The 21,497-nt window shown below is 39.2% G+C and overlaps 5 protein-coding genes across 10 annotated transcripts; 3 read left to right on the top strand and 2 right to left on the bottom strand.

Moving 5' to 3' along the window:
• Positions 1–227: 227 nt before the first annotated feature.
• On the top strand, positions 228–2,099 carry LOC149739889 (hedgehog-interacting protein-like). The gene is made up of 3 exons (XM_089872096.1): positions 228–778; positions 1,197–1,389; positions 1,584–2,099. The coding sequence occupies exons 1-3, from the start codon at positions 344–346 to the stop codon at positions 1,676–1,678; spliced, it is 723 nt and encodes a 240-aa protein (XP_089728222.1). The 5' UTR covers positions 228–343; the 3' UTR covers positions 1,679–2,099.
• Positions 1,770–21,458, bottom strand: LOC149739885 (uncharacterized). 5 transcript variants are annotated; one of them, XM_089872080.1, is made up of 19 exons: positions 20,644–20,929; positions 20,264–20,375; positions 19,810–19,964; positions 19,205–19,256; positions 18,974–19,147; positions 18,733–18,912; positions 18,184–18,357; positions 17,788–18,110; positions 17,446–17,728; positions 17,174–17,348; positions 16,958–17,040; positions 3,590–3,743; positions 3,417–3,531; positions 3,079–3,250; positions 2,817–2,953; positions 2,579–2,762; positions 2,156–2,303; positions 1,959–2,054; positions 1,770–1,908 (listed from the first exon to the last, which is right to left on the bottom strand). In XM_089872080.1, the coding sequence occupies exons 2-19, from the start codon at positions 20,346–20,348 to the stop codon at positions 1,770–1,772; spliced, it is 2,829 nt and encodes a 942-aa protein (XP_089728206.1). In that variant the 5' UTR covers positions 20,349–20,375; positions 20,644–20,929. The 5 variants fall into 5 exon arrangements, 4 of the variants coding, with proteins under 4 accessions (XP_089728206.1, XP_089728204.1, XP_089728205.1 ...); XM_089872078.1 differs by having other exon boundaries at positions 16,958–17,118; positions 20,644–20,924; XM_089872079.1 differs by lacking the exons at positions 1,770–1,908; positions 1,959–2,054; positions 2,156–2,303; ... (3 more) ...; positions 3,417–3,531; positions 3,590–3,743 and adding exons at positions 14,609–14,747; positions 14,798–14,893; positions 14,995–15,142; ... (3 more) ...; positions 16,256–16,370; positions 16,429–16,582 and having other exon boundaries at positions 16,958–17,118; positions 20,644–21,458.
• On the top strand, positions 5,251–8,841 carry LOC149739888 (sodium-dependent phosphate transport protein 2B-like). The gene is made up of 10 exons (XM_089872085.1): positions 5,251–5,391; positions 5,541–5,627; positions 5,711–5,854; positions 5,917–6,063; positions 6,126–6,237; positions 6,364–6,526; positions 6,600–6,704; positions 7,171–7,297; positions 7,523–7,732; positions 7,787–8,841. The coding sequence occupies exons 1-10, from the start codon at positions 5,367–5,369 to the stop codon at positions 8,497–8,499; spliced, it is 1,833 nt and encodes a 610-aa protein (XP_089728211.1). The 5' UTR covers positions 5,251–5,366; the 3' UTR covers positions 8,500–8,841.
• LOC149739887 (gap junction gamma-1 protein-like) lies at positions 8,919–10,580 on the bottom strand. 2 transcript variants are annotated; one of them, XM_089872089.1, is made up of 3 exons: positions 9,824–10,580; positions 9,332–9,616; positions 8,919–9,251 (listed from the first exon to the last, which is right to left on the bottom strand). In XM_089872089.1, the coding sequence occupies exons 1-3, from the start codon at positions 10,575–10,577 to the stop codon at positions 8,977–8,979; spliced, it is 1,314 nt and encodes a 437-aa protein (XP_089728215.1). In that variant the 5' UTR covers positions 10,578–10,580; the 3' UTR covers positions 8,919–8,976. The 2 variants fall into 2 exon arrangements, with proteins under 2 accessions (XP_089728215.1, XP_089728214.1); XM_089872088.1 differs by having other exon boundaries at positions 9,332–10,580.
• Positions 13,060–14,938, top strand: LOC149739886 (hedgehog-interacting protein-like). Its single transcript, XM_089872095.1, has 3 exons — positions 13,060–13,618; positions 14,036–14,228; positions 14,423–14,938. The coding sequence occupies exons 1-3, from the start codon at positions 13,184–13,186 to the stop codon at positions 14,515–14,517; spliced, it is 723 nt and encodes a 240-aa protein (XP_089728221.1). The 5' UTR covers positions 13,060–13,183; the 3' UTR covers positions 14,518–14,938.
• Positions 21,459–21,497: the final 39 nt, after the last annotated feature.

Here is a 21,497-nt window from a genome sequence, read left to right as displayed (position 1 = left end):
AGATATTTTAATGAAGCAGATTGAATATGTGTGAATCACGACGACAATTTCCTGTCGTCGTCGATATTTGATATCCACAATAAGCATTGCGAGGTATACAATCAGTGAGATCGAAAAGTGATATGCTTTGCACAATAACGATTGTGACGTCATATGTAAGGCGATACAAAACTAACAGGTCGCGAGACAATTTCGATGATTTAGCGAAGGATCAGTTGGCTGGAAAGTTTCGACTGGATAACAAATCAGTTTATAACCGTTTATATTGTTTTAGTTTAAGGATTGTTATTTTGGATGATATAATTTAATTGGGTCATAGAATTCAAAGAGTTATAGAAACAGCATGTCTGCCATGCAAGTTGTGGTGCTGTCACTACTGTTGATTTGCTTGCTAACAGTTATCGTATCTGGCAGCAAAGTTCGAAACAGGCACCAACAACGTCATAAAAATCGAAGCAACGACGTCGGGCGAACAAATTCTACTACACCAAATTTGGACAGATCTTCGGAAGAGTTTGACGTCACTGCCAGTGACGTCAGAAATGCGGGTTCCACCTTCACAAAAAAGAGGCACAGGAAAGTCAAAAGGAAGAAGTTGAATAAGAATGAAGCTCGACACCGCGCTAGTGAGAGTGCATGGCATTATTGTGCTGATGGAAAATATCCGCAAGAGGTGAAGCTGTCAACTGAAAATCATGGAGTTATGTGCGGGAAGGAATATCCGACTCTATCCTGCTGTTCACAACACGATCTAACAATGGAATTATTTGGAGCACGAGTAAGTAAAGACACGTGTTTGTGTAGGACCTTCGAATTGGGTGTGTACGGACATGTTTAAGTTTGTATATACCTGGTATACCATCACTTTTTGTACAGTGATCCATATGTTTTTGGTATTGTTGTCATTTCTCGGTAAACATATAGTGTTATGGGCCACCTTAGAACCATATCATCCAAATATACTAATCGTGTTTTAAACATTGCGCAGTGCTGGTCTATGAGAGTCGTGAGGATACGGTTTCATAATTTTTTTAATGTTTTTTTGTTTACAACTAAATGACATGAGAAAATAGAATGAAAATGTGCCCCGTGTTCCCACACTTTACTATATAAAACACAGTTTATACTACAATCTTAGATCATCGATCTTGTTTTATGTTTGTAACTGAATTACTTATTTTAAAATGTTGTATCAGTTAGTGGAGAACATTCCAGAAGTAAACTGCGCAAAACTCCTAATGAAGTTACGCTGTGCTCATTGCTCACCAAGAAGCTGGTGGTTGTTTCATGCCCCTGACAAGATGACACCACCTCATAAGCGCATGGTGCCGATCCTCTGCCCAAAGTTCTGCCGTCAGTTTCATCAAGCTTGTAGAGAAACCGTTGCAGGTTTGGTAGTGTAAATACTATACCAACAAAATATGCTCTAAAATGAAACTTAAAAGTTCCCCAAATAAAAAAGGTTAAATTTTTTAAACTATTTCGTGTATAAACAAAGAAAACAATTTTCTAATTTTAAAGCACTGTTGTTATACAAATATCATATACTGGAGAACCTAACGGTAAATGTGTGATGTTATTAGGTTTACAGATGGAGAACTACTGCGACTATCACACAACCGATGAAGAAGGTCCTTGTTTCCCAGATTACGAAGTTAGAAGAGGAACAATCGATTAAACAAAACATTCTGCGGTGTGTTTGTTTCACAAAATGCACAGTTTTTCAGTTTTGTTTCTTTGAAGAGTCCATTGTAAATAGAATTCTTTTTTCACATGTAAATTGTGTCTTCGTATAAATCAACATCATCCACGTCTTTATCAATCTCCGCTTGCAGCAGCCAATCAACATCGTCCTCTTCCTGGCCACGCCCACCGGTACTTGGTTTTGGCTGACGTCGCTTTTTTGACCTGAAATATTATGTTTAAATTGAAGATTATTCAATTAAATTCCTAATTACTTGAACTTTTTTTTGACGAGCGGTTTTCTCTCAGAACTTGGCGCAGTTTTCTTGCTGTTCAGCAGTTTTCTTTTCTGCTGTACTCTTTTCTTCCAACTTTATGTCCATAATAAACAAAACAATGTTAGTAATAAAACAAAACAGCAATATAAAACGCAGGGTTGGACCATAGATTATAAGAGACAACAGCAACTTACTAGTTCTTTACACTGACGAGTAAAATGATGACAACGCAGAGACCTGACACAGACCCGAGCGCAATGTAAATTGCAAGAGTGTCGGATACACCGGTTGTTTTCTTTATAAAGTTCAGTACAGATGCTGCCCCTCCAGGAGCAATAATTTCTAAAAGAAATTCAATAGTATGACTATATGACTAAGTTTGTCACTTTACTTAGAATTAACAGAGGAATAGTCAAATGAAAATTGATATTTACTAAATACGTTTCGCCCATTCTGAGGATTTATTTATTTATTTATGTGTGGCTGATAATTTGGACAACCTATTAGTAACCACTGGGTTGGAGCAATTGGCGTTAACTGTCTTGCCTAAGGACACATCGTCCACAAAAGTATAGCAATGACAAATTATAATGTAAAATAAAACAGGAATGGCTTGCCTGCGTTCACTACCGCCACCACGTGGTTGATTATCACCCAGATTTTGTTACCACTTTTCGCAACACACGAGAAAGCACCGGACTTATCTCTACTGTCTTCAACCGACGGGTTCAAAATTAGCGTAGATTGAATCTGGCTAGCTGTTGTTGTATGTTGTACCGCGAATTGAGGGTTCCCCGCTACCTGGATGCAATATAGCTACTGGGTATAAACTTGGTAAAAATGACAAAACTCTACCGGAATTTCATCTTTAAACCACGTGATCGACGACGTAACGTCACTCGACAAAGGCAAGAAGCAATGCAACTGGCGAGAAGTAGTTTGTGACGTATCTTCTGTAGTGATTGGTGCAAAATACCAGAATTTCCACGATACTAGATAAAAAAACAATACTATATGTTATTCTATTTGAATATTACGGCCTGTTTTGACAGCTGGAATAACATGACCAAGACCGTCTTAACATGGTAAATTTCAGGTCTTTAGGAACAACCATTACTTGGTTTAGTTGCAAAGAGTGACGTGAGTCGGCCTTCTACGTCAATATTTCCACGCCCGTCAATCATTGTTTCGATGCCATTTTGCTTCAAGCTGAATATGTAACCTCTGAAAGGCGCACCCGTCCGCTCAGTGGCGCTAAGGGGTCGCGCGACATTGTACTCGAACAGATTCTAATAAACGAGTTAATATTTCGTCAATCAATCACCATTGATGATTCTATTATCCACAATCTCTGAGACTTATTTTGATGTCCACCATAATGTCACTTGTATATTGAATGTAATAATAGCAAAACGTGTGGTAAAGTCAACAGAATTCAAGCCAAACATGCTTCACCTTTCGGGCGCCTCCCAACACCAGTATCAACCCTGGCTTGTTTTGTTCCGTGATCGTCGGAATCACAACGGTTCGAATCACTCCATTGTTTACTCGCATTCTCGTTTCTCCATCCCTGTGAATTAAGTAGCAGCGAAAAGTCCAAGCTAATCCAAACCTCAAAATATTTTCACCTTAAAAATTGTAGGACGATTTTGTTCCACTGACGTATTCGAATGACGTCATCACTTAGTAACATCTTCATCAGTCCTCCATGAGCGGCGACAAACTTTGCTCGTTTTCCGTCTTCTATTGTCAGCTTTAACTGACTCGCCCTGTCTTTAGATCCTAAACGAAAATAAGCAAAAAGTGAAACAGCAGACAATATAGATAAACTGTACAGAAACAAGCAGCGACAGACATATACGATAAAGAGTTGCAAAAATATAATGATTGCTAAGATTGCATTATAACTTACTTTATTATAACCCACCAGTTAACTATAATGTTGAAAACAATAATAACTGATAAATGGATATATACATCCTGTTCGTTTTCTTCCTTATTCCACTTCTGCTGCTTGGTCTCTCATTTGCTGATTTCTGGGCCATGATGTCTTTTGTCATTCTTGTCCTCGCTATCTTGTTTTTTGTGACAGTCACAAACCTGTTGCAAACACACCGACCGCAGTGGTTGCCAGCTGTTCTTCGTAGCTGGAAATTTCTGCCGGAGTGGATGCGCTCTCTCCGACCGTACGATACTTTCTTCACAAAATACCTCCTTTGCCAATGTTGTTGCAAACCTCCAGTAGATTCAGATAGCGAACTGAGTTCATCAGCTTCTTCAATAGATGGTTGCGACAACGAAGGGTTCGACGCTGGTTTGGAAATCGTGCTTACCAAACTATAGGCGTCACAAGAATATAGTTTAGCCTATTTTAAGAGTATCATATTGCACATATGTATCGTATGAGCATCGTATGCGTATTAAATCGCAAGCTGCTACATTTCGCTCTTAAATTGAAGTTCAGCAATAAAAAGACATTTAGTATTTTTAGCAATCTATAAAACTGTTCCGCATGTTTTCTCGTTATCAATATATAAATATGACGCACATCAGAAAAAATAGCCTCGTTGAGTCGGTTTAGCTAATGCGGTTACATTTAGAAAGTTAATTGAATATTTGCTTCCGCCATGTTGCCATAGTGCTTACCTCGGTAAACTGCTTTTCACTCCTTTTATTGAACGCGTTGTGGCGCCAGTGAAGTGTTTGTGTTTCTCCAGTCAAGTCGTTGTAAATCATTTTCCGTTTAATTTGGCCTGGGGTTTGCACTTTACTACTACCTCATCTATGTACAGGAATGTGCATACATAATCTTACGTAAAGCGATATAGTCACACCTCTAATATTATTGTTACAGTGCACTAAGTAGTTTAATCACAAAAGTTGTCTCATTACGTAAAATATACGACATATAACCTATATATGTCCCGTATGTTTGTTCAATACCGAAAGAAAAAGTTAACAAGCAAATTGTACAAAATTATATAAATATTTTAATTAAATAAATCGGCATTGAAAAAACGCTTACTGGAAATCTGTAAGATAGCCATCAAGCAACCAAAACAAGTTTTGCGGTTGCTTCGCGCTCAAACAGTCATCGTTAGAATCCTGCGGCTATTTCATTCCTCCTATATAGCTACACAAGTGATTTAATCCCATAGAATGAAATAGCGGAGCTACATAAGCTACACAAGTGAGAAAACCTATAAAAGAAATCTATATTTAGTACAAGATTAAGTTATTAGTATAGTATTTAGTTCGAAAGGTGCGTATTTCGATTTAATTTATGAAAGTCCTACATTTAAAAAGGTTAATGGTATTAAAAAAACACCAGTATTATAAAGCCCAGTATTTTTATTTTATACAAGTTTTATTTTGACAAGTTTAAATTGTACTGAAGAAGTCACTATGACTGATGTACGACATGAAGAAGGTTCGTATTTTCTGTTTATTTTATTGGACGCTTTTTGGGTAACCATTTTAATCAAATTACGCATTAATTAGTCTGCAGGTGTCAGAATGGTTTCATAAGAACTTAAATGTAAAACATAAGTAACGTAGTTATTCTTTGGTGTTGTATAGACTATGAGACCACAGCAGAAGACTCGAAACGAAATTCAAAATCCAAAACAGCGAATGATCCGTGGGCATTGACCGATGACGTAGGAGGTTATTATTATACACAACTATTCGTTGTGGTTTATTGTCGTGACTATCAAATGCCTTTCGGCCAATAAATTAACTTTTCCCAGATTACACGAAATGGACGGATATGACCAAGCTCGAACAATTGAAAGCAATCTTCAAAAGCTTCATAAAATTTGTATTAATCTTGGGCTGTTTGTATCTATTTGTGTGCTCACTAAGTCTTTTAGGATCAGCTTTTCAAGTGTTAGGTAAACTTCAACTCTTTGTTGCTACCTTGGCATCACATATATATAACTCCTCTTTTGAGCAGCTGGTAAAACAGCGGGTACGATATTCGGCAACCACAGTTTTCTTGCCAACCCTGTGACTGGCCTTATTGTGGGTATTCTAGTGACAGTTCTTGTGCAGAGTTCATCCACCTCGACATCCATTATAACCAGCATGGTTGGCGCTAATAGTAAGTCATGGCCTAGTTTAGAGATTAATTTCATCAATCAAACATATTACGCATTGTTGCAGTCTTAACTGTTCACGCTGCCATCCCAATAGTGATGGGAGCAAACATTGGCACATCCGTCACAAACACCATTGTGTCTCTCGCCCAATCAGTGGACGTCAACCAGTTTCGAAAGTAAGAAAACAGAAGCTAATTTTGTGATTTTTATAATTTTTTTCCGTGATATTCACCCGGTTTATAGTGTTTTGATTTTTCTTATTGTTTAAATTTGTAATTACTCTTTTGGCCGTTTTCTATCAGAGCATTCGCGGGAGCAACGGTGCATGATATCTTTAACCTATTAGCGGTTATTATCCTTTTGCCGTTAGAGGTCGCATCTGGGGTGCTGGAGAAGCTAACGAGGGCGATCATTGAATCCATCCCCAGTCTAAAAAAAGGGAAGAAATCACCTGATATCCTTAAAGTTAAGATCTTTACTGTTTTAGATGCAGTGATACGTGCATATATATATAAGTCCCTTTTTATTTTACATACAGGTGATCACAAAGCCTTTGACAGATAAGATCATTAAAGTAAATAAAAAGGTGATAAAAATAGTAGCTAAGGGAAAGTCCTTGCCTCCAGGTACAAGTATGGTAAAGGTAAGCATATTACACACGTATGGGTTGCAACATATATGGTGGGAGAAGATAGCCTCGCATATTTTGTATCATATTCATTAGCCAAAAAAGAATTCGTACTACCATAACTTCATTAATTGATATTACTTCAAAGAAATACCTATATGTAAAACATACGATTTTAGTTCTCTCATAAATCCCCGTGGGTTTAAATTTATAAATAATTTCATTCTCACGAATGCACGTAAATAACACGAAATACGTTTTGAAAACCAAGGTAAATATACCTGTACAAATACATTTTAAACTGGTATTATATTGCGTTCGGTAAGTTTTGTCAATTTTTCTTCGATACGTATTAAGGTTTATCATACAAGCCTAAAACTTTTGAGATAAGTTTCCGGTTTTGTTCCGTTCAAATACTTTTGTTTGAAATCTCTGTCGGCATTATACATTTGGGCAGAAATTGTTTACTGTTTATTCATAGTCCGTTTGCGGTTCTCACAAAGCAATTGTGGAGGAATTACAAAACTTGACTGTGAGTAATACAAGCGGACTGGTAAATATCACCGTCTCGAGGAAAGTCAACGTAACCAAAGATGTTGATATACCATGTATGTTTTTACTTTGAAATTTCGATTCTCAAACAATAGAATTAGTAAAATTGTTGTAACAAGCAGACTCATAATTTTGATTCCAAATATTATGTATGCCACACGTAATGCTGTTTATAACACTGTGATATTTATTAGCTATAAATACTAGATTGTATATCCTTACTCTGTTACGTAAAGCAGTTTACAGACCAACAGCAGTTGCATTTTCTCTTGGTGATCCAGGTCGAAGTCCAAACGATTTCTTGTTCGCCAACACCGGCATGTCTGATGGAGCTGTAGGAGCCATCCTACTTATCGTTTCGTTGATCATTCTCTGTGTTTGCCTAATTACGATGGTCAAGCTCCTACAATCGATGATGAAAGGAAAAGTTGCCAAGATTATAAAGAAAGTTATTAACACTAACTTCCCCTATCCGTTTGGTTGGCTTACAGGTAAAATAAACTTATATCACAATTATGTTTCATACTTACAGCGTTTTTAAATAGGGTATCTCGCGATTTTAGTCGGCGCTGGTCTCACCTTTGTGGTACAAAGCAGCTCCGTATTCACATCAACCATCACACCTCTTGTCGGAGTTGGAGTTATTAGTTTGAAGAGGATGTACCCCCTGACATTGGGAGCCAACATTGGTACCACGACAACCAGCATATTAGCAGCACTCGCTCAAGATGAAATCGCAAATGCTTTACAGATTGCATTCTGTCATTTCTTCTTTAACATATTCGGAATACTTATCTGGTATCCGATCCCGTTCATGCGGAACATCCCGATTAAAGGAGCTAAAGCGCTGGGAAACACAACAGCCAAGTACAGATGGTTCGCCGTCGTTTATCTGATCGTCGTCTTCTTCATTATTCCTGCTGTTATTCTTGGTCTATCCTTAGCTCACATTTGGGCAATGGGAGCAGTCATGATATTGGTTGTTGTGATCGTTCTTTTTATAATCGTGGTAAACGTGCTGCAAGTCAAGCGACCAAAGATGTTACCACGTAAGCTACAGTCTTGGGATTTCTTACCAGCACCATTGCATTCATTGAAACCATACGATCGAATAGTCAAGAGAGTTTTCTTCTGGTGTCCATGTTGCAAGGCTCAGAATACAAACAAGACAAGCAATGATGAAAATCAATCACATCTCGCTCTCTCCCCAATTGGTGCCGTAAATCCTGTTTATCAGTTAGATGATATCCCTGCCTAGGTTTTACAAACCAGCATATAATAGCCTACATCTGACTAAACGTTATAGATCAATGTAACAAACGTATGTTTATAATATTAGTTAAGTTTGCATCAAAATGCATAGAACTACTTTTTATAAACGGTGTTTTATTTCATATTGCGTTTCTTTTTTAAAAACCGGTGTGGTTTTTGTTAGCATATTGACAACTTGCCCCTTGTGTTTTGCACTAAATATTATATGACGTATTACACTCGGACAAGAGGAAAATAGTAATAAAATGTATATTGGTAAACACATGTGCTCTGTTTGGTGCTTTAGCACAATTTAATTTTTGACTTTAAGATTAGGCAGCTTAAATAAGGCAAGCCCCGCGCACTACAGTGTGGTTCTCAGCTTCTCAGCATTTTTCAATGAACAGATCGTGTATATAACTAAGCTGCAGTAATTCCTATATGTTTAGTTTATTTTTTTTGTGCGAGCAGAAAATTATAAAATTCACACATATTCTGTTTCCGAGTGCTCCGAGACGGAAACGCGTTCAGCGCTCTCATCTGATCCTTCAGACTCCTCATCATCCTCTGCCTCTGAGTGTGAGAACGAGATACTCCCGACTCGATACATCGAGCGGTACGGCATCTTCGTCACTTTCTTTGGTCGGTTAAGTGATTGGGTACCGTATGGAATTTGAAAGTGAGTTTTTCTGCTGCTGTGTTCGTTGTTTTTGCTAGGTCTCCGTGTAGCTGGTGGTTGGCTTGGCTTTCTCTTTCTCGCTGTGGAAGAAAGATAAGTAGAATTATTGTTACAACAGCCGATGTGATGCGTATGAAAGTAACGATGCTGGTATACATACCTAATAAAATTGCTGTTTTTAGATCGTCCATTGTTATGGATCGCCTTTCATTATGATCAAGATCACTTCGATTGCTGGGTCGTTGCCCTTTGATTGCAGTGTGCTTGCTGCCACTTTCCTTCCGCGGTGCATCTGAAAGCTCCTTCGGACTTGTCTCGGTGTTAGCTGTTGATGTTTCTGTTGGTGATGGTGTTGTGGGTCGAGGGTGTGATGCTGGGCTTTCTGTTTCCGTGGCGACGGTACCAATGCTTGGGGTTTTTAGTATCGGTTTAGGTTTGTATCCGTCTGAAAGAAGCATTTTCATTTCAGGTAATTCTTGGCGAGGCTTTGACTTTTTCTTGGCCAACTCAAGTCCCCCGCGTATACCTATTTGGATAATTTCGGCAAGTGCAAGAAAAAGGCAAATGACACTGAGTGTGTTCATGTACCTGAGAAAAATAGTTTTCTCCCACGGCCTTGAAACCCAACACGGAATATAAGCATCGGAATTACCTGGCAGCATATGCTGGCCACACGCCCACCTTACGCTGTCTCCTCCGCATCTATAGAGCTGAGGAACCCGGATCCAGAAGAGATCGAAAACACCTGCAACTCGTTTACCGTCGGACACTATTCGGCCATCGTTAGGTGTATGCGGGTATTCAGCGAATCGGAACAAGTCATAGGCAAGGAAGAGAAATATAATCTCCATCACGAATCGTGTGAGCACAGAGAGAAAGTAAGCGACTTTGATTCCGCGTGTAAGAGTTATCTCTTCAAGTTGAGTGTTCGCATACACTTTTTTTGGTCTCACCTTGCCAATGCGACTTTTCCTCCGTTGTATTTTATTGTTGACGCTGTTTCGGATAACTCCCCACTTACTCGTGTCTTCCGTCTTTGTCAGCTCTTTTTGGTATTGCTCCTCCCTTTCTATCGCCTCTTGCTCTTTCACTTTCAGTTTTTCGATCCTACCTTTAACGTGGATCGTGTAGAAATGGAAGACGATCACTGGAGCACTGAGGGCAAGCAATTGAAATGCCCAGAACCGAATATGTGAGATCTTAGCAAACTTGTCATAGCAAACGTTGTCGCATCCTATTACTTTTGTGCTGCAACGGAACGCCGACTGTTCGTCGCTGTATACGGAGCTGCCGATAGTAACAACGACGATCAAACGAAAGAGATATACGAGCAAGTACCAAACTTGCCCGGTCAAAGTTGCATATAACGAAACCTGTTCAGACACTTTTTCCAATATGTTCCACATCGTGTAATATGTTGTCTTTACAAAGCTTAGGCAATGACTTCAAAGTCTGTCTACCTACATAATAAACCTCGATGGTGCCACCGCATCATTATAACTTGCCATTTAATCTCCGATAGCGTCGGTATCAATCGCATGATAATGTTTTAAAATTCCAATTAAAGTCATAACCAATTATTCACACGTATTCGTGAGTAATCGGAGCCAACTTTTCAATTAATTCGACACGAACCAGAGTGAATGAACGTATAGTCTGATGTATTATACACACGCGCTTAAAGAATTCAATTGTTGTGTAAAGAGAGGTAGGGTGACCAAGGACAAAACACATGTTTGTTTCAACAAAAAAAGGTCGCTTAGAGTAGCGTTAAATACTCATTGAAACAATGAACGCTATGTCAAACAGCAACAGGGTCAAATAATAGCTGACCATAACGAAAAGCCATAACGAAAAAAAACATTTAGCGGCACAACTTATATCTTGGTGATACTTAAGTATACTCCTTTCTCATGACTACACTCTTCAGAGGAGAAATGAGTTGCAAATCTGAAACTTGTTTGCTTTGAAATGTGATAGAAATTTCCCGGCGGGTAGTCCTTCAGGGCAGCTTTCAATGCTTTGAGCTTATGTGTATTCTGTGAACTCACATAAGGAACTGTTCTTTTTTGTTTCTTGGTAAAATATTTTCGACAAAATTTCGTGGTGAGATAGACAGACTCCATGAATGTCAGCACCAAGCAAACCGCGCTCATAATGTTCATGTAGCGGACGAATATTGTCTTCTCCCATGGCCTTGACACCCAGCAAGGTACGTAGCCACCTCGGTTTCCAGGTAGCATATGTTGTTCACATGCGACATATATCGACTCGCCCCTGCACTGATACATGCGTGGTACTTCAAACCAAATACTGTCTAACAAAGTATACGAACCAGTTTGCACAAGATTTGGCATAAACAAAATAAAAGCGAAGTAAATGAACATAGCTTCTAACATGCCTCTAAGTAAAGTAGCAACAAAGTATGCAATTTCTATCTTCCATGATATTACTATGGCTTCTGTCCGTCCGTATTCGTTGTGTACAAACCGCTTACGTGTATTTTTCTCTTCTTTTATATTTCCTCGAGTCATCGATGGATAGTTTAATTTCCACACGACCCTATTTTCCCTGTTTCTATTCTTTCGCTTCCTGTTCTTTATTTTTCCGCTTTCATAAACAGCGTAGAAGTGGAACAACACAACCGGAAAATTAAGAGCCAGAATTTGAAATGCCCAGAACCGGAGGTGGGAGATCTTGGCGAACTCGTCATAGCATACCATTTCACAACCCACAATCACAGTGCTGCATCGAAATTGCTCCTGCTCATCGTAATACACAGCGGTACCCAGCGACACGACCACTACTAGCCTGAACAAATAGACCAGTACGTACCAAACCTTCCCAGCAAAGGTTGCATAGTTGAGACCATATCTCGGAAGCTCATTTATGAAAGTTCCACTAAACATGGTGAAATCTCAATAAATATATTCTTTTAGATAATCGCATTTAACTCACATTTAGTCGAAAACTAATTTTACACTATCATCACCATTTCACAGCAAGGCTATATGGTTTAAGACAATTGTAAAGCCGATCGGACATACCCAACGAAATTATTTCGCAATCCTATCTGAAAAATGATCCCCTAAGTTATAGCGGGTGACGTCACACGAACGGGTTCGAAGTTTCGCTTGTTACACAGAAACATATATATAGGGTGGGGGAAGTTGGGACACATTTTAACTATATTTTCTCGTCCAATGTGATAGTAAACAAGGAACTTTCAAAGAATTATAAAACTATATGTTCAAGACTTCCCTAGACCGCTGTTAACTGTTTAAAACACGATCAGGATATTCGGATATTATGCGCCGAAGGTGTCCCATCTCCCCCCATTCTACTATACTCAAAAATTGTAATACGTATACAGAAGCTTGAAAATATTTGTATTCTTTTGCGATAAACGTTTCACATTCCAAGTTGTACATGTAGGTTTAAACTTTGAAGAGTTCTTCCAGTGTTTCTTCCAGTCCGCTAATGGGAATTTGTTATGATTTCCTGATATGTCTAGCCACGCCATGTTTTTAACGATCGCCTTGTGTTGTGCTGAAGTACCACGGAAGCACATACCGCTGCGAAATTGGTCCAAGCACACAACATTAAACCAATAATAGTGGCGAAGGTCTTGTGTTTGCGTGGTTCATGACGATTGGGGATGTAGGTTAGAGATATTTTAATGAAGCAGATTGAATATGTGTGAATCACGACGACAATTTCCTGTCGTCGTCGATATTTGATATCCACAATAAGCATTGCGAGGTATACAATCAGTGAGAGCGAAAAGTGATATGCTTTGCACAATAACGATTGTGACGTCATATGTAAGGCGATACAAAACCAACAGGTCGCGAGACAATTTCGATGATTTAGCGAAGGATCAGTTGGCTGGAAAGTTTCGACTGGATAACAAATCAGTTTATAACCGTTTATATTGTTTTAGTTTAAGGATTGTTATTTTGGATGATATAATTCAATTGGGTCATAGAATTCAAAGAGTTATAGAAACAGCATGTCTGCCATGCAAGTTGTGGTGCTGTCACTACTGTTGATTTGCTTGCTAACAGTTATCGTATCTGGCAGCAAAGTTCGAAACAGGCACCAACAACGTCATAAAAATCGAAGCAACGACGTCGGGCGAACAAATTCTACTACACCAAATTTGGACAGATCTTCGGAAGAGTTTGACGTCACTGCCAGTGACGTCAGAAATGCGGGTTCCACCTTCACAAAAAAGAGGCACAGGAAAGTCAAAAGGAAGAAGTTGAATAAGAATGAAGCTCGACACCGCGCTAGTGAGAGTGCATGGCATTATTGTGCTGATGGAAAATATCCGCAAGAGGTGAAGCTGTCAACTGAAAATCATGGAGTTATGTGCGGGAAGGAATATCCGACTCTATCCTGCTGTTCACAACACGATCTAACAATGGAATTATTTGGAGCACGAGTAAGTAAAGACACGTGTTTGTGTAGGACCTTCGAATTGGGTGTGTACGGACATGTTTAAGTTTGTATATACCTGGTATACCATCACTTTTTGTACAGTGATCCATATGTTTTTGGTATTGTTGTCATTTCTCGGTAAACATATAGTGTTATGGGCCACCTTAGAACCATATCATCCAAATATCCTAATCGTGTTTTAAACATTGCGCAGTGCTGGTCTATGAGAGTCGTGAGGATACGGTTTCATAATTTTTTTAATGTTTTTTGTTTACAACCAAATGACATGAGAAAATAGAATGAAAATGTGCCCCGTGTTCCCACACTTTACTATATAAAACACAGTTTATACTACAATCTTAGTTCATCGATCTTGTTTTATGTTTGTAACTGAATTACTTATTTTAAAATGTTGTATCAGTTAGTGGAGAACATTCCAGAAGTAAACTGCGCAAAACTCCTAATGAAGTTACGCTGTGCTCATTGCTCACCAAGAAGCTGGTGGTTGTTTCATGCCCCTGACAAGATGACACCACCTCATAAGCGCATGGTGCCGATCCTCTGCCCAAAGTTCTGCCGTCAGTTTCATCAAGCTTGTAGAGAAACCGTTGCAGGTTTGGTAGTGTAAATACTATACCAACAAAATATGCTCTAAAATGAAACTTAAAAGTTCCCCAAATAAAAAAGGTTAAATTTTTTAAACTATTTCGTGTATAAACAAAGAAAACAATTTTCTAATTTTAAAGCACTGTTGTTATACAAATATCATATACTGGAGAACCTAACGGTAAATGTGTGATGTTATTAGGTTTACAGATGGAGAACTACTGCGACTATCACACAACCGATGAAGAAGGTCCTTGCTTCCCAGATTACGAAGTTAGAAGAGGAACAATCGATTAAACAAAACATTCTGCGGTGTATTCGTTTCACAAAATGCACAGTTTTTCAGTTTCGTTTCTTTGAAGAGTCCATTGTAAATAGAATTTCTTTTTCACATGTAAATTGTGTCTTCGTATAAATCAACATCATCCACGTCTTTATCAATCTCAGCTTGCAGCAGCCAATCAACATCGCCCTCTTCCTGGCCACGCCCACCGGTACTTGGTTTTGGCTGACGTCGCTTTTTTGACCTGAAATATTATGTTTAAATTGAAGATTATTCAATTAAATTCCTAATTACTTGAACTTTTTTTTGACGAGCGGTTTTCTCTCAGAACTTGGCGCAATTTTCTTGCTGTTCAGCAGTTTTCTTTTCTGTTGTACTCTTTTCTTCCAACTTTATGTCCATAATAAACAAAACAGTGTTAGTAGAAAAACAAAACAGCAATATAAAACGCAGGGTTGGACCATAGATTATAAGAGACAACAACAACTTACTAGTTCTTTACACTGACGAGTAAAATGATGACAACGCAGAGACCTGACACAGAACCGAGCGCAATGTAAATTGCAAGAGTGTCGGATACACCGGTTGTTTTCTTTATAAAGTTCAGTACAGATGCTGCTCCTCCAGGAGCAATAATTTCTAAAAGAAATTCCATAGTATGACTATATGACTAAGTTTGTCACTTTACTTAGAATTAACAGAGGAATAGTCAAATGAAAATTGATATTTACTAAATACGTTTCGCCCATTCTGGGGATTTATTTATTTATTTATGTGTGGCTGATAATTTGGACAACCTATTAGTAACCACTGGGTTGGAGCAATTGGCGTTAACTGTCTTGCCCAAGGACACATCGTCCACAAAAGTATAGCAATGACAAATTATAATGTAAAATAAAACAGGAATGGCTTGCCTGCGTTCACTACCGCCACCACGTGGTTGATTATCACCCAGATTTTGTTACCACTTTTCGCAACACATGAGAAAGTACCGGACTTATCTCTACTGTCTTCAACCGACGGGTTCAAAATTAGCGTAGATTGAATCTGGCTAGCTGTTGTTGTATGTTGTACCGCGAATTGAGGGTTCCCCGCTACCTGGATACAATATACCTACTGGGTATAAACTTGGTAAAAATGACAAAACTCTACCGGAATTTCATCTTTAAACCATGTGATCGACGACGTAACGTCACTCGACAAAGGCAAGAAGCAATGCAACTGACGAGAAGTAGTTTGTGACGTATCTTCTGTAGTAATTGGTGCAAAATACCAGAATTTCCACGATACTAGATAAAAAAACAATACTATATGTTATTCTATTTGAATATTACGGCCTGTTTTGACAGCTGGAATAACATGACCAAGACCGTCTTAACATGGTAAATTTCTGGTCTTTAGGAACAACCATTACTTGGTTTAGTTGCAAAGAGTGACGTGAGTCGGCCTTCTACGTCAATATTTCCACGCCCGTCAATCATTGTTTCGATGCCATTTTGCTTCAAGCTGAATATGTAACCTCTGAAAGGCGCACCCGTCCGCTCAGTGGCGCTAAGGGGTCGCGCGACATTGTACTCGAACAGATTCTAATTAACAAGTTAATATTTCGTCAATCAATCACCATTGATGATTCTATTATCCACAATCTCTGAGGCTTATTTTGATGTCCACCATAATGTCACTTGTATATTGAATGTAATAATAGCAAAACGTGTGGTAAAGTCAACAGAATTCAAGCCAAACATGCTTCACCTTTCGGGCGCCACCCAACACCAGTATCAACCCTGGCTTGTTTTGTTCCGTGATCGTCGGAATCACAACGGTTCGAATCGCTCCATTGTTTACTCGCATTCTCGTTTCTCCATCCCTGTGAATTTAGTAGCAGCGAAAAGTCCAAGCTAATCCAAACCTCAAAATATTTTCACCTTAAAAATTGTAGGACGATTTTGTTCCACTGACGTATTCGAATGACGTCATCACTTAGTAACATCTTCATCAGTCCTCCATGAGCGGCGACGAACTTTGCTCGTTTTCCGTCTTCTATTGTCAGCTTTAACTGACTCGCCCTGTCTTTAGATCCTAAACGAAAATAAGCAAAAAGTGAAACAGCAGACAATATAGATAAACTGTACAGAAACAAGCAGCGACAGACATATACGATAAAGAGTTGCAAAAATATAATGATTGCTAAGATTGCATTATAACTTACTTTATTATAACCCACCAGTTAACTATAATGTTGAAAACAATAATAACTGATAAATGGATATATACGGCTACGGGACCAACTCCTGGCTATTATTCCAACATACGTTATTTTAATTTCAGCAGGTTTGTTATATATCAAAGCATTATTCCGTACGGCCGTCTTTATACAAATGCGAATTTTAATTAATTCTAAATGTTGTTACCCCGCAGGCCACACTCGATTAAGGTGTTATAACGAATACGTACCCCTGTTCCACAAAATTATTCCATCTTTGTGGTAAGGTTTAAAGGTCACTTCAAGGGTCGCGAGGTCATAGCTTGTGACGTCACTATAGGTAAAATTATCTGTATAAGTGAACGGTTCTCCATGGTCACTCCACCACTTAAGTGTAAACGGAATGTGGACCCTGAAAGTAAAGAATATGACTATGTAAACGATATTTTGAAACTTTCTATGGTCACCTTGTCTGTCCATTGAAATATAAAAGTCTTGCTCCTTCTGGTCTGTGGTTTTCATTGGTGGATAGAAGTTCAACTCCCTTGTTAGCAAGAGGTCGTGCGTGTTTTGGTCTTGGGGAATTACTAACGGTTGTGAAACTAAAATCTTCATAGTTTACTCGCAGCCGGGAAATGTAACCTGTTTATTGAAATAATATCAAACCATAGTTACTACACTATGTTGTTTTATAAAGACAACATAAATGTAAAGAAATAGCTACTATACTAGAACCTACCTCTAACACCAACTTCAGTGTTACGCACTTTTCCTAAGCCCAGAGTCCCACGAAATGAGGGAAGAATAGCTCGGGTTCGAAGCAACGCTTTCGAAGCTTGGGCGGACTTTCCGTCAATAAATCCCCACAATCCGTTCCACCAGTTTGCTGACGAGTTATTCAATGTTGCAGGATTTTTCCCTGGCGTGTCTTGAAGAGTGGCAATCATGTTTTCGCCGTTGTTAACTCGAACGTTGATGACGTCACTGACCATCAGAAATCGCACAACGTTCCACTCTGCGACCTTAAATTGTTGTTTCAGCGATTAATCAGTTGTTTTTATGTATTAAAACTGAAACAAACCTTAAACTTCCCGCATTCGATTTTCACGAGGTCAGATCCATTGATGGATGACGTCATCGTAACATGGCCGCTTGTATCCAGTTTCAGTACAACGAAATCATCGTTAAATTTTTTAGCTTTTGTAGTTGGATTTTCGACGGTGACAAGTTGTGACGTTGTCGGGGTGACGTAATCCTTTGAAATTCCGCTGTAACGAAGCAAAGTGCCTTGCGAACTTATTGGTCGAAATCGGAGGACAACAGAGAGGAAAGAAGCTGGGGGTTGATCGGGGTAAAGAATAGAGCTATGTTCAGTTATATGAGCAATGATTGGTCGTTCTGAAACTGCAGAAACATAATTGCGTAAAGAATGTTTCCGTGTAGCAAATCATTTCTTCGAATGTTGTTATTAACTTACCAATACATGGCTCACCCTCGCATGCTACATGTTGGGATGATGGGCCAGGACACAGTTTCCCAGTTCCCTTTGCGCGCGGATTAGTGCAAGACCTTGTGCGCATGCGCCAACCTCGACCGCACGTCATCACCTGACAACCGGACCACTCATCCCAGTTCGACCAACCGCCGTCAACTGTTGGAGATTATAAGCTTGGTTGAGATATCAGCTAAGCCGAACAGTGACATGAAACATCAAATAAAACAAATAGAGGTCAGGCTATCGTCGCAAGACAAGATGCGGACGAGAGACTCACAGTAATTATTGCGGTAATTGCAGGTGTGCGAATCAGTTAAGCCGGTTTGACGAAATCCGATAATTGGGCGCGAAATTTGATTAACGTTGACCTTGTTTAACACTGTCATACAGCCGGGCAGAGGTTAAGCCGCTATACGTCTTTTATAGTGTCAGTATAATTATACTTCTCCGTATATATACGGTAAACTTTAATGTATACACCGGCTTTACGTAACCATAAAGTGTTGTAAAATATATAAGCAACAAAATTACCAGGACAAGTTGGTTTGTGTGCACAACCTCTCGACTCTGTACTATCACCAACGCAAAACGATTCGTCGTGGAATGGAAGGCAATCACGTGATCGGTTGACGCGACCTTGGTTACCACACGTGACGTCACAATCACTCCACTCTTCCCAGCCTCCCCAGGTGTCAGGTTTGGAAGGGTTTTCTAGGTGCATTAGAATGCGGTATAAGTTTGACGAGCTCATTGTTTTAACAAATGTAATTACCTGCGCAGTGCATTGGTAGAACACGAGTACAGTTTCTTACTTGTGTGTAGCTAGATTCGCACCTTTCACCCCATAACTCAACCTGATCACACTCTCGCCAACGAATCTGCTCTCCTACTCCGCAAGTGGCTGAACACTCCTCCCATTTTTGCCACGGCAGCCATGCTCCGTCGTCTATAAATTAACCAACATAATCTAATAAATTTGAAAACATAAAATAAGTTCACTTACGACCGCATGTGATTCCAAACTTGACGCAGTTTAGCACACTCCAGTATTGTCCCTGTTTGTAAAATGTACATTTTAACGAATCGTTATTCTTCATTCTCGAAGAAGCTATTGCGTAATGTATTTTTAAGAATACTTCGTCACGCCTTAACGACCTTCGCCAGGGGTCACATGGCCTGCCGTGTCCGATTACGTCGTCTCGGTGATATTTTTTGTTGGTAGCTTAGCAACACAAACTTAGCAAGGTCAAATACAGCGTCGTGTCGCATATTTGGATGTGAAAAACAACCTACAATTTCTAAACAAACATGGTCTGTTATATGCACCACACAGCCGCATGCCATGTACTGATGTACTGCCAACGAGCCAAGCAATAGTAAAAATACAATTGTCGTCGTGGGTGCCAGGTTCAAGTACGGGTCAAGGACAGTGCAACAATATCGACTGGGGGATCGAGTTATAATGACTCGGGAGGTCGTGGAATCCAAACAAATGTAAAACTGTTTATTTCTAAACAACGGGTAAAATGGTATCAGATATGGTTACTGCGTGTTAGACGTGTAGGAGCTGCATGGTTAGTATTAATTTGAAGGTTTTGCTATCCATACCGCTTGTGCAGGGTTACTGAGGAGCTCTAGCACTTTCTTGTATTCGCACTTGCCGCTGAAACAGGAGCGTTCAAGTTCTGCCGGTGACGTCAAATGGTATCGCAAGAGGGCGTTGTGAGCGTCTACCATCCGTGTATGAATATCGAACACGTTCTCTGCGCCCGAAATAACAAAACTATGAATGAAATTATCCGAACCCTATGTTCGCTTCTATTCCACTGAATAACAACAATGTCACAATTATCATAGATCGACACTTGACGCAAAGATTAATTTAGATTTGGTGTACATACACACGAAACCACCAATGGGTTAAGATTGGCAGCGTGACCTGCCACTTTGTATCAAATATCAGCGCCCAATTAAAGTTATTCCGAGAAATTTAATACCGGAAACTTTTCTTATCGTGTCGAACAGTGAATTTAGTAATTAACAAAAAAAGTAAAAATTAAACCTGATTTTGTTTCCTCGCCCATAACCATTGATTGTTGGATCCAAAAGAATGTATAAATAAAGAAAAAAACGGGCCATCTTGTCATTTTGGTTGGAATCGAAGCGGTGTTTTCCTAAGGTGATAAAAACCTCGTTGTAAATTAGGTTTTGCTTTAAAATAAACTTCCGGGAGCCCGAATCTGTCAACAGCTACATATGGGTGCGTTGCTTTCTTGCCCTTTCAATGTGTTTTTTTTTAAGTGACGAATTTAAAACGTAACACGTGCTTTTGTGTAGCGTAGTTAAGACCTCGGCTGTTCACTTAGCAAACTGTAGCACAAAACAAACAGCATTTATGAAGGGCTGAAAATAGATTTTAAACAATTTAGAATCAAAACATACCTCGCAACAAAGACGTTAACGTGCCTCGTGACGAGTTTGCCAATCCCTCGAAATGTTATTATAAGCCGTTACTTTGCGAGCCATAAAAGCAGAAAGTGTTTTTACGGGCAAGCATCAATATTTTTCTTGTCTGCCGTCTGCTTGACAAATACAAAATGCCACATTTGAATTAACCTAAAGACTGTCTGACTAAACAGAGAAAGCAAGCTATCGTATAATCATGGTCGCAACGGTATTATCTTGTACCGAAAATGCTCCTGTCTACACCAATGTGGCTTTTTAATAACAACTCGATTTAAAATATCCAGCAAAGCTGTAATACAAGAACGAACCCAATATACCAGAGCTGCAGTACACATACTTATACATAGACATTTTTTTCTTAAAGTGGATCTTTAGCTCAACCATCGTCAATGTCAAACGCATATTACTTTGAAAACGCGTACTGCAAAATCTAACACATCAGGGGCATTTAACTGAATACTTTTTAAGATATCTAAAGGCAAACAAGAAACATTTAAGTACATGTCGATGAAACTGGAAACCATGATTTCTTTTGTTACGTCTCATGTCGTCATTGTAATAATTATTACGAAACGGTTAAGGCAAGCTACGTGATTCAGCATGCTTGCCAAGTAGCCAACTCTGCTGGGTGGGGACACACTAACGCTAAAAGGTGTCGTTTTCGAGAGGCTTCGCTCTCAAGAAACGACACATTTGGTCCCAAACAATACGAACTCCTACGTAACGACGTCTGGTACAATATTGTCTGGTGTTTATTACCGGAAAACTTCTGTTTGAGAACACAATCTGTCCCACGGTAACTGACAGCATTATATCATCACAGTTACACA

The sequence above is a fragment of the Ciona robusta genome, chromosome 2 (genome assembly GCF_009617815.1).
Source record: "Ciona robusta chromosome 2, ASM961781v2".
NCBI lineage: Eukaryota > Metazoa > Chordata > Ascidiacea > Phlebobranchia > Cionidae > Ciona > Ciona robusta.
This window is presented reverse-complemented; position numbering and strand designations above follow the sequence as displayed.

Excerpts from the sequence above, each read along its gene's own strand:
- LOC149739889 (XM_089872096.1), top strand. The coding sequence starts at position 344 with ATGTCTGCCATGCAAGTTGTGGTGCTGTCACTACTGTTGATTTGCTTG. Across the intron at positions 779-1,196 it reads TGGAATTATTTGGAGCACGA|TTAGTGGAGAACATTCCAGA; the intron begins GTAAGTAAAGAC and ends ATGTTGTATCAG. Across the intron at positions 1,390-1,583 it reads TTGTAGAGAAACCGTTGCAG|GTTTACAGATGGAGAACTAC; the intron begins GTTTGGTAGTGT and ends TGATGTTATTAG.
- LOC149739885 (XM_089872079.1), bottom strand. The coding sequence starts at position 20,348 with ATGACAAGATGGCCCGTTTTTTTCTTTATTTATACATTCTTTTGGATC. Across the intron at positions 18,111-18,183 it reads CGAGGGTGAGCCATGTATTG|TTTCAGAACGACCAATCATT; the intron begins GTAAGTTAATAA and ends ATGTTTCTGCAG. Across the intron at positions 14,748-14,797 it reads CTCGTCAAAAAAAAGTTCAA|GTCAAAAAAGCGACGTCAGC; the intron begins GTAATTAGGAAT and ends ATAATATTTCAG.
- LOC149739888 (XM_089872085.1), top strand. The coding sequence starts at position 5,367 with ATGACTGATGTACGACATGAAGAAG. Across the intron at positions 5,392-5,540 it reads TGATGTACGACATGAAGAAG|ACTATGAGACCACAGCAGAA; the intron begins GTTCGTATTTTC and ends GGTGTTGTATAG. Across the intron at positions 6,705-7,170 it reads CAGGTACAAGTATGGTAAAG|TCCGTTTGCGGTTCTCACAA; the intron begins GTAAGCATATTA and ends GTTTATTCATAG.
- LOC149739886 (XM_089872095.1), top strand. The coding sequence starts at position 13,184 with ATGTCTGCCATGCAAGTTGTGGTGCTGTCACTACTGTTGATTTGCTTG. Across the intron at positions 13,619-14,035 it reads TGGAATTATTTGGAGCACGA|TTAGTGGAGAACATTCCAGA; the intron begins GTAAGTAAAGAC and ends ATGTTGTATCAG. Across the intron at positions 14,229-14,422 it reads TTGTAGAGAAACCGTTGCAG|GTTTACAGATGGAGAACTAC; the intron begins GTTTGGTAGTGT and ends TGATGTTATTAG.
- LOC149739887 (XM_089872088.1), bottom strand. The coding sequence starts at position 10,577 with ATGTGGAACATATTGGAAAAAGTGTCTGAACAGGTTTCGTTATATGCA. Across the intron at positions 9,252-9,331 it reads AAAAACAGCAATTTTATTAG|CGAGAAAGAGAAAGCCAAGC; the intron begins GTATGTATACCA and ends TTTCTTCCACAG.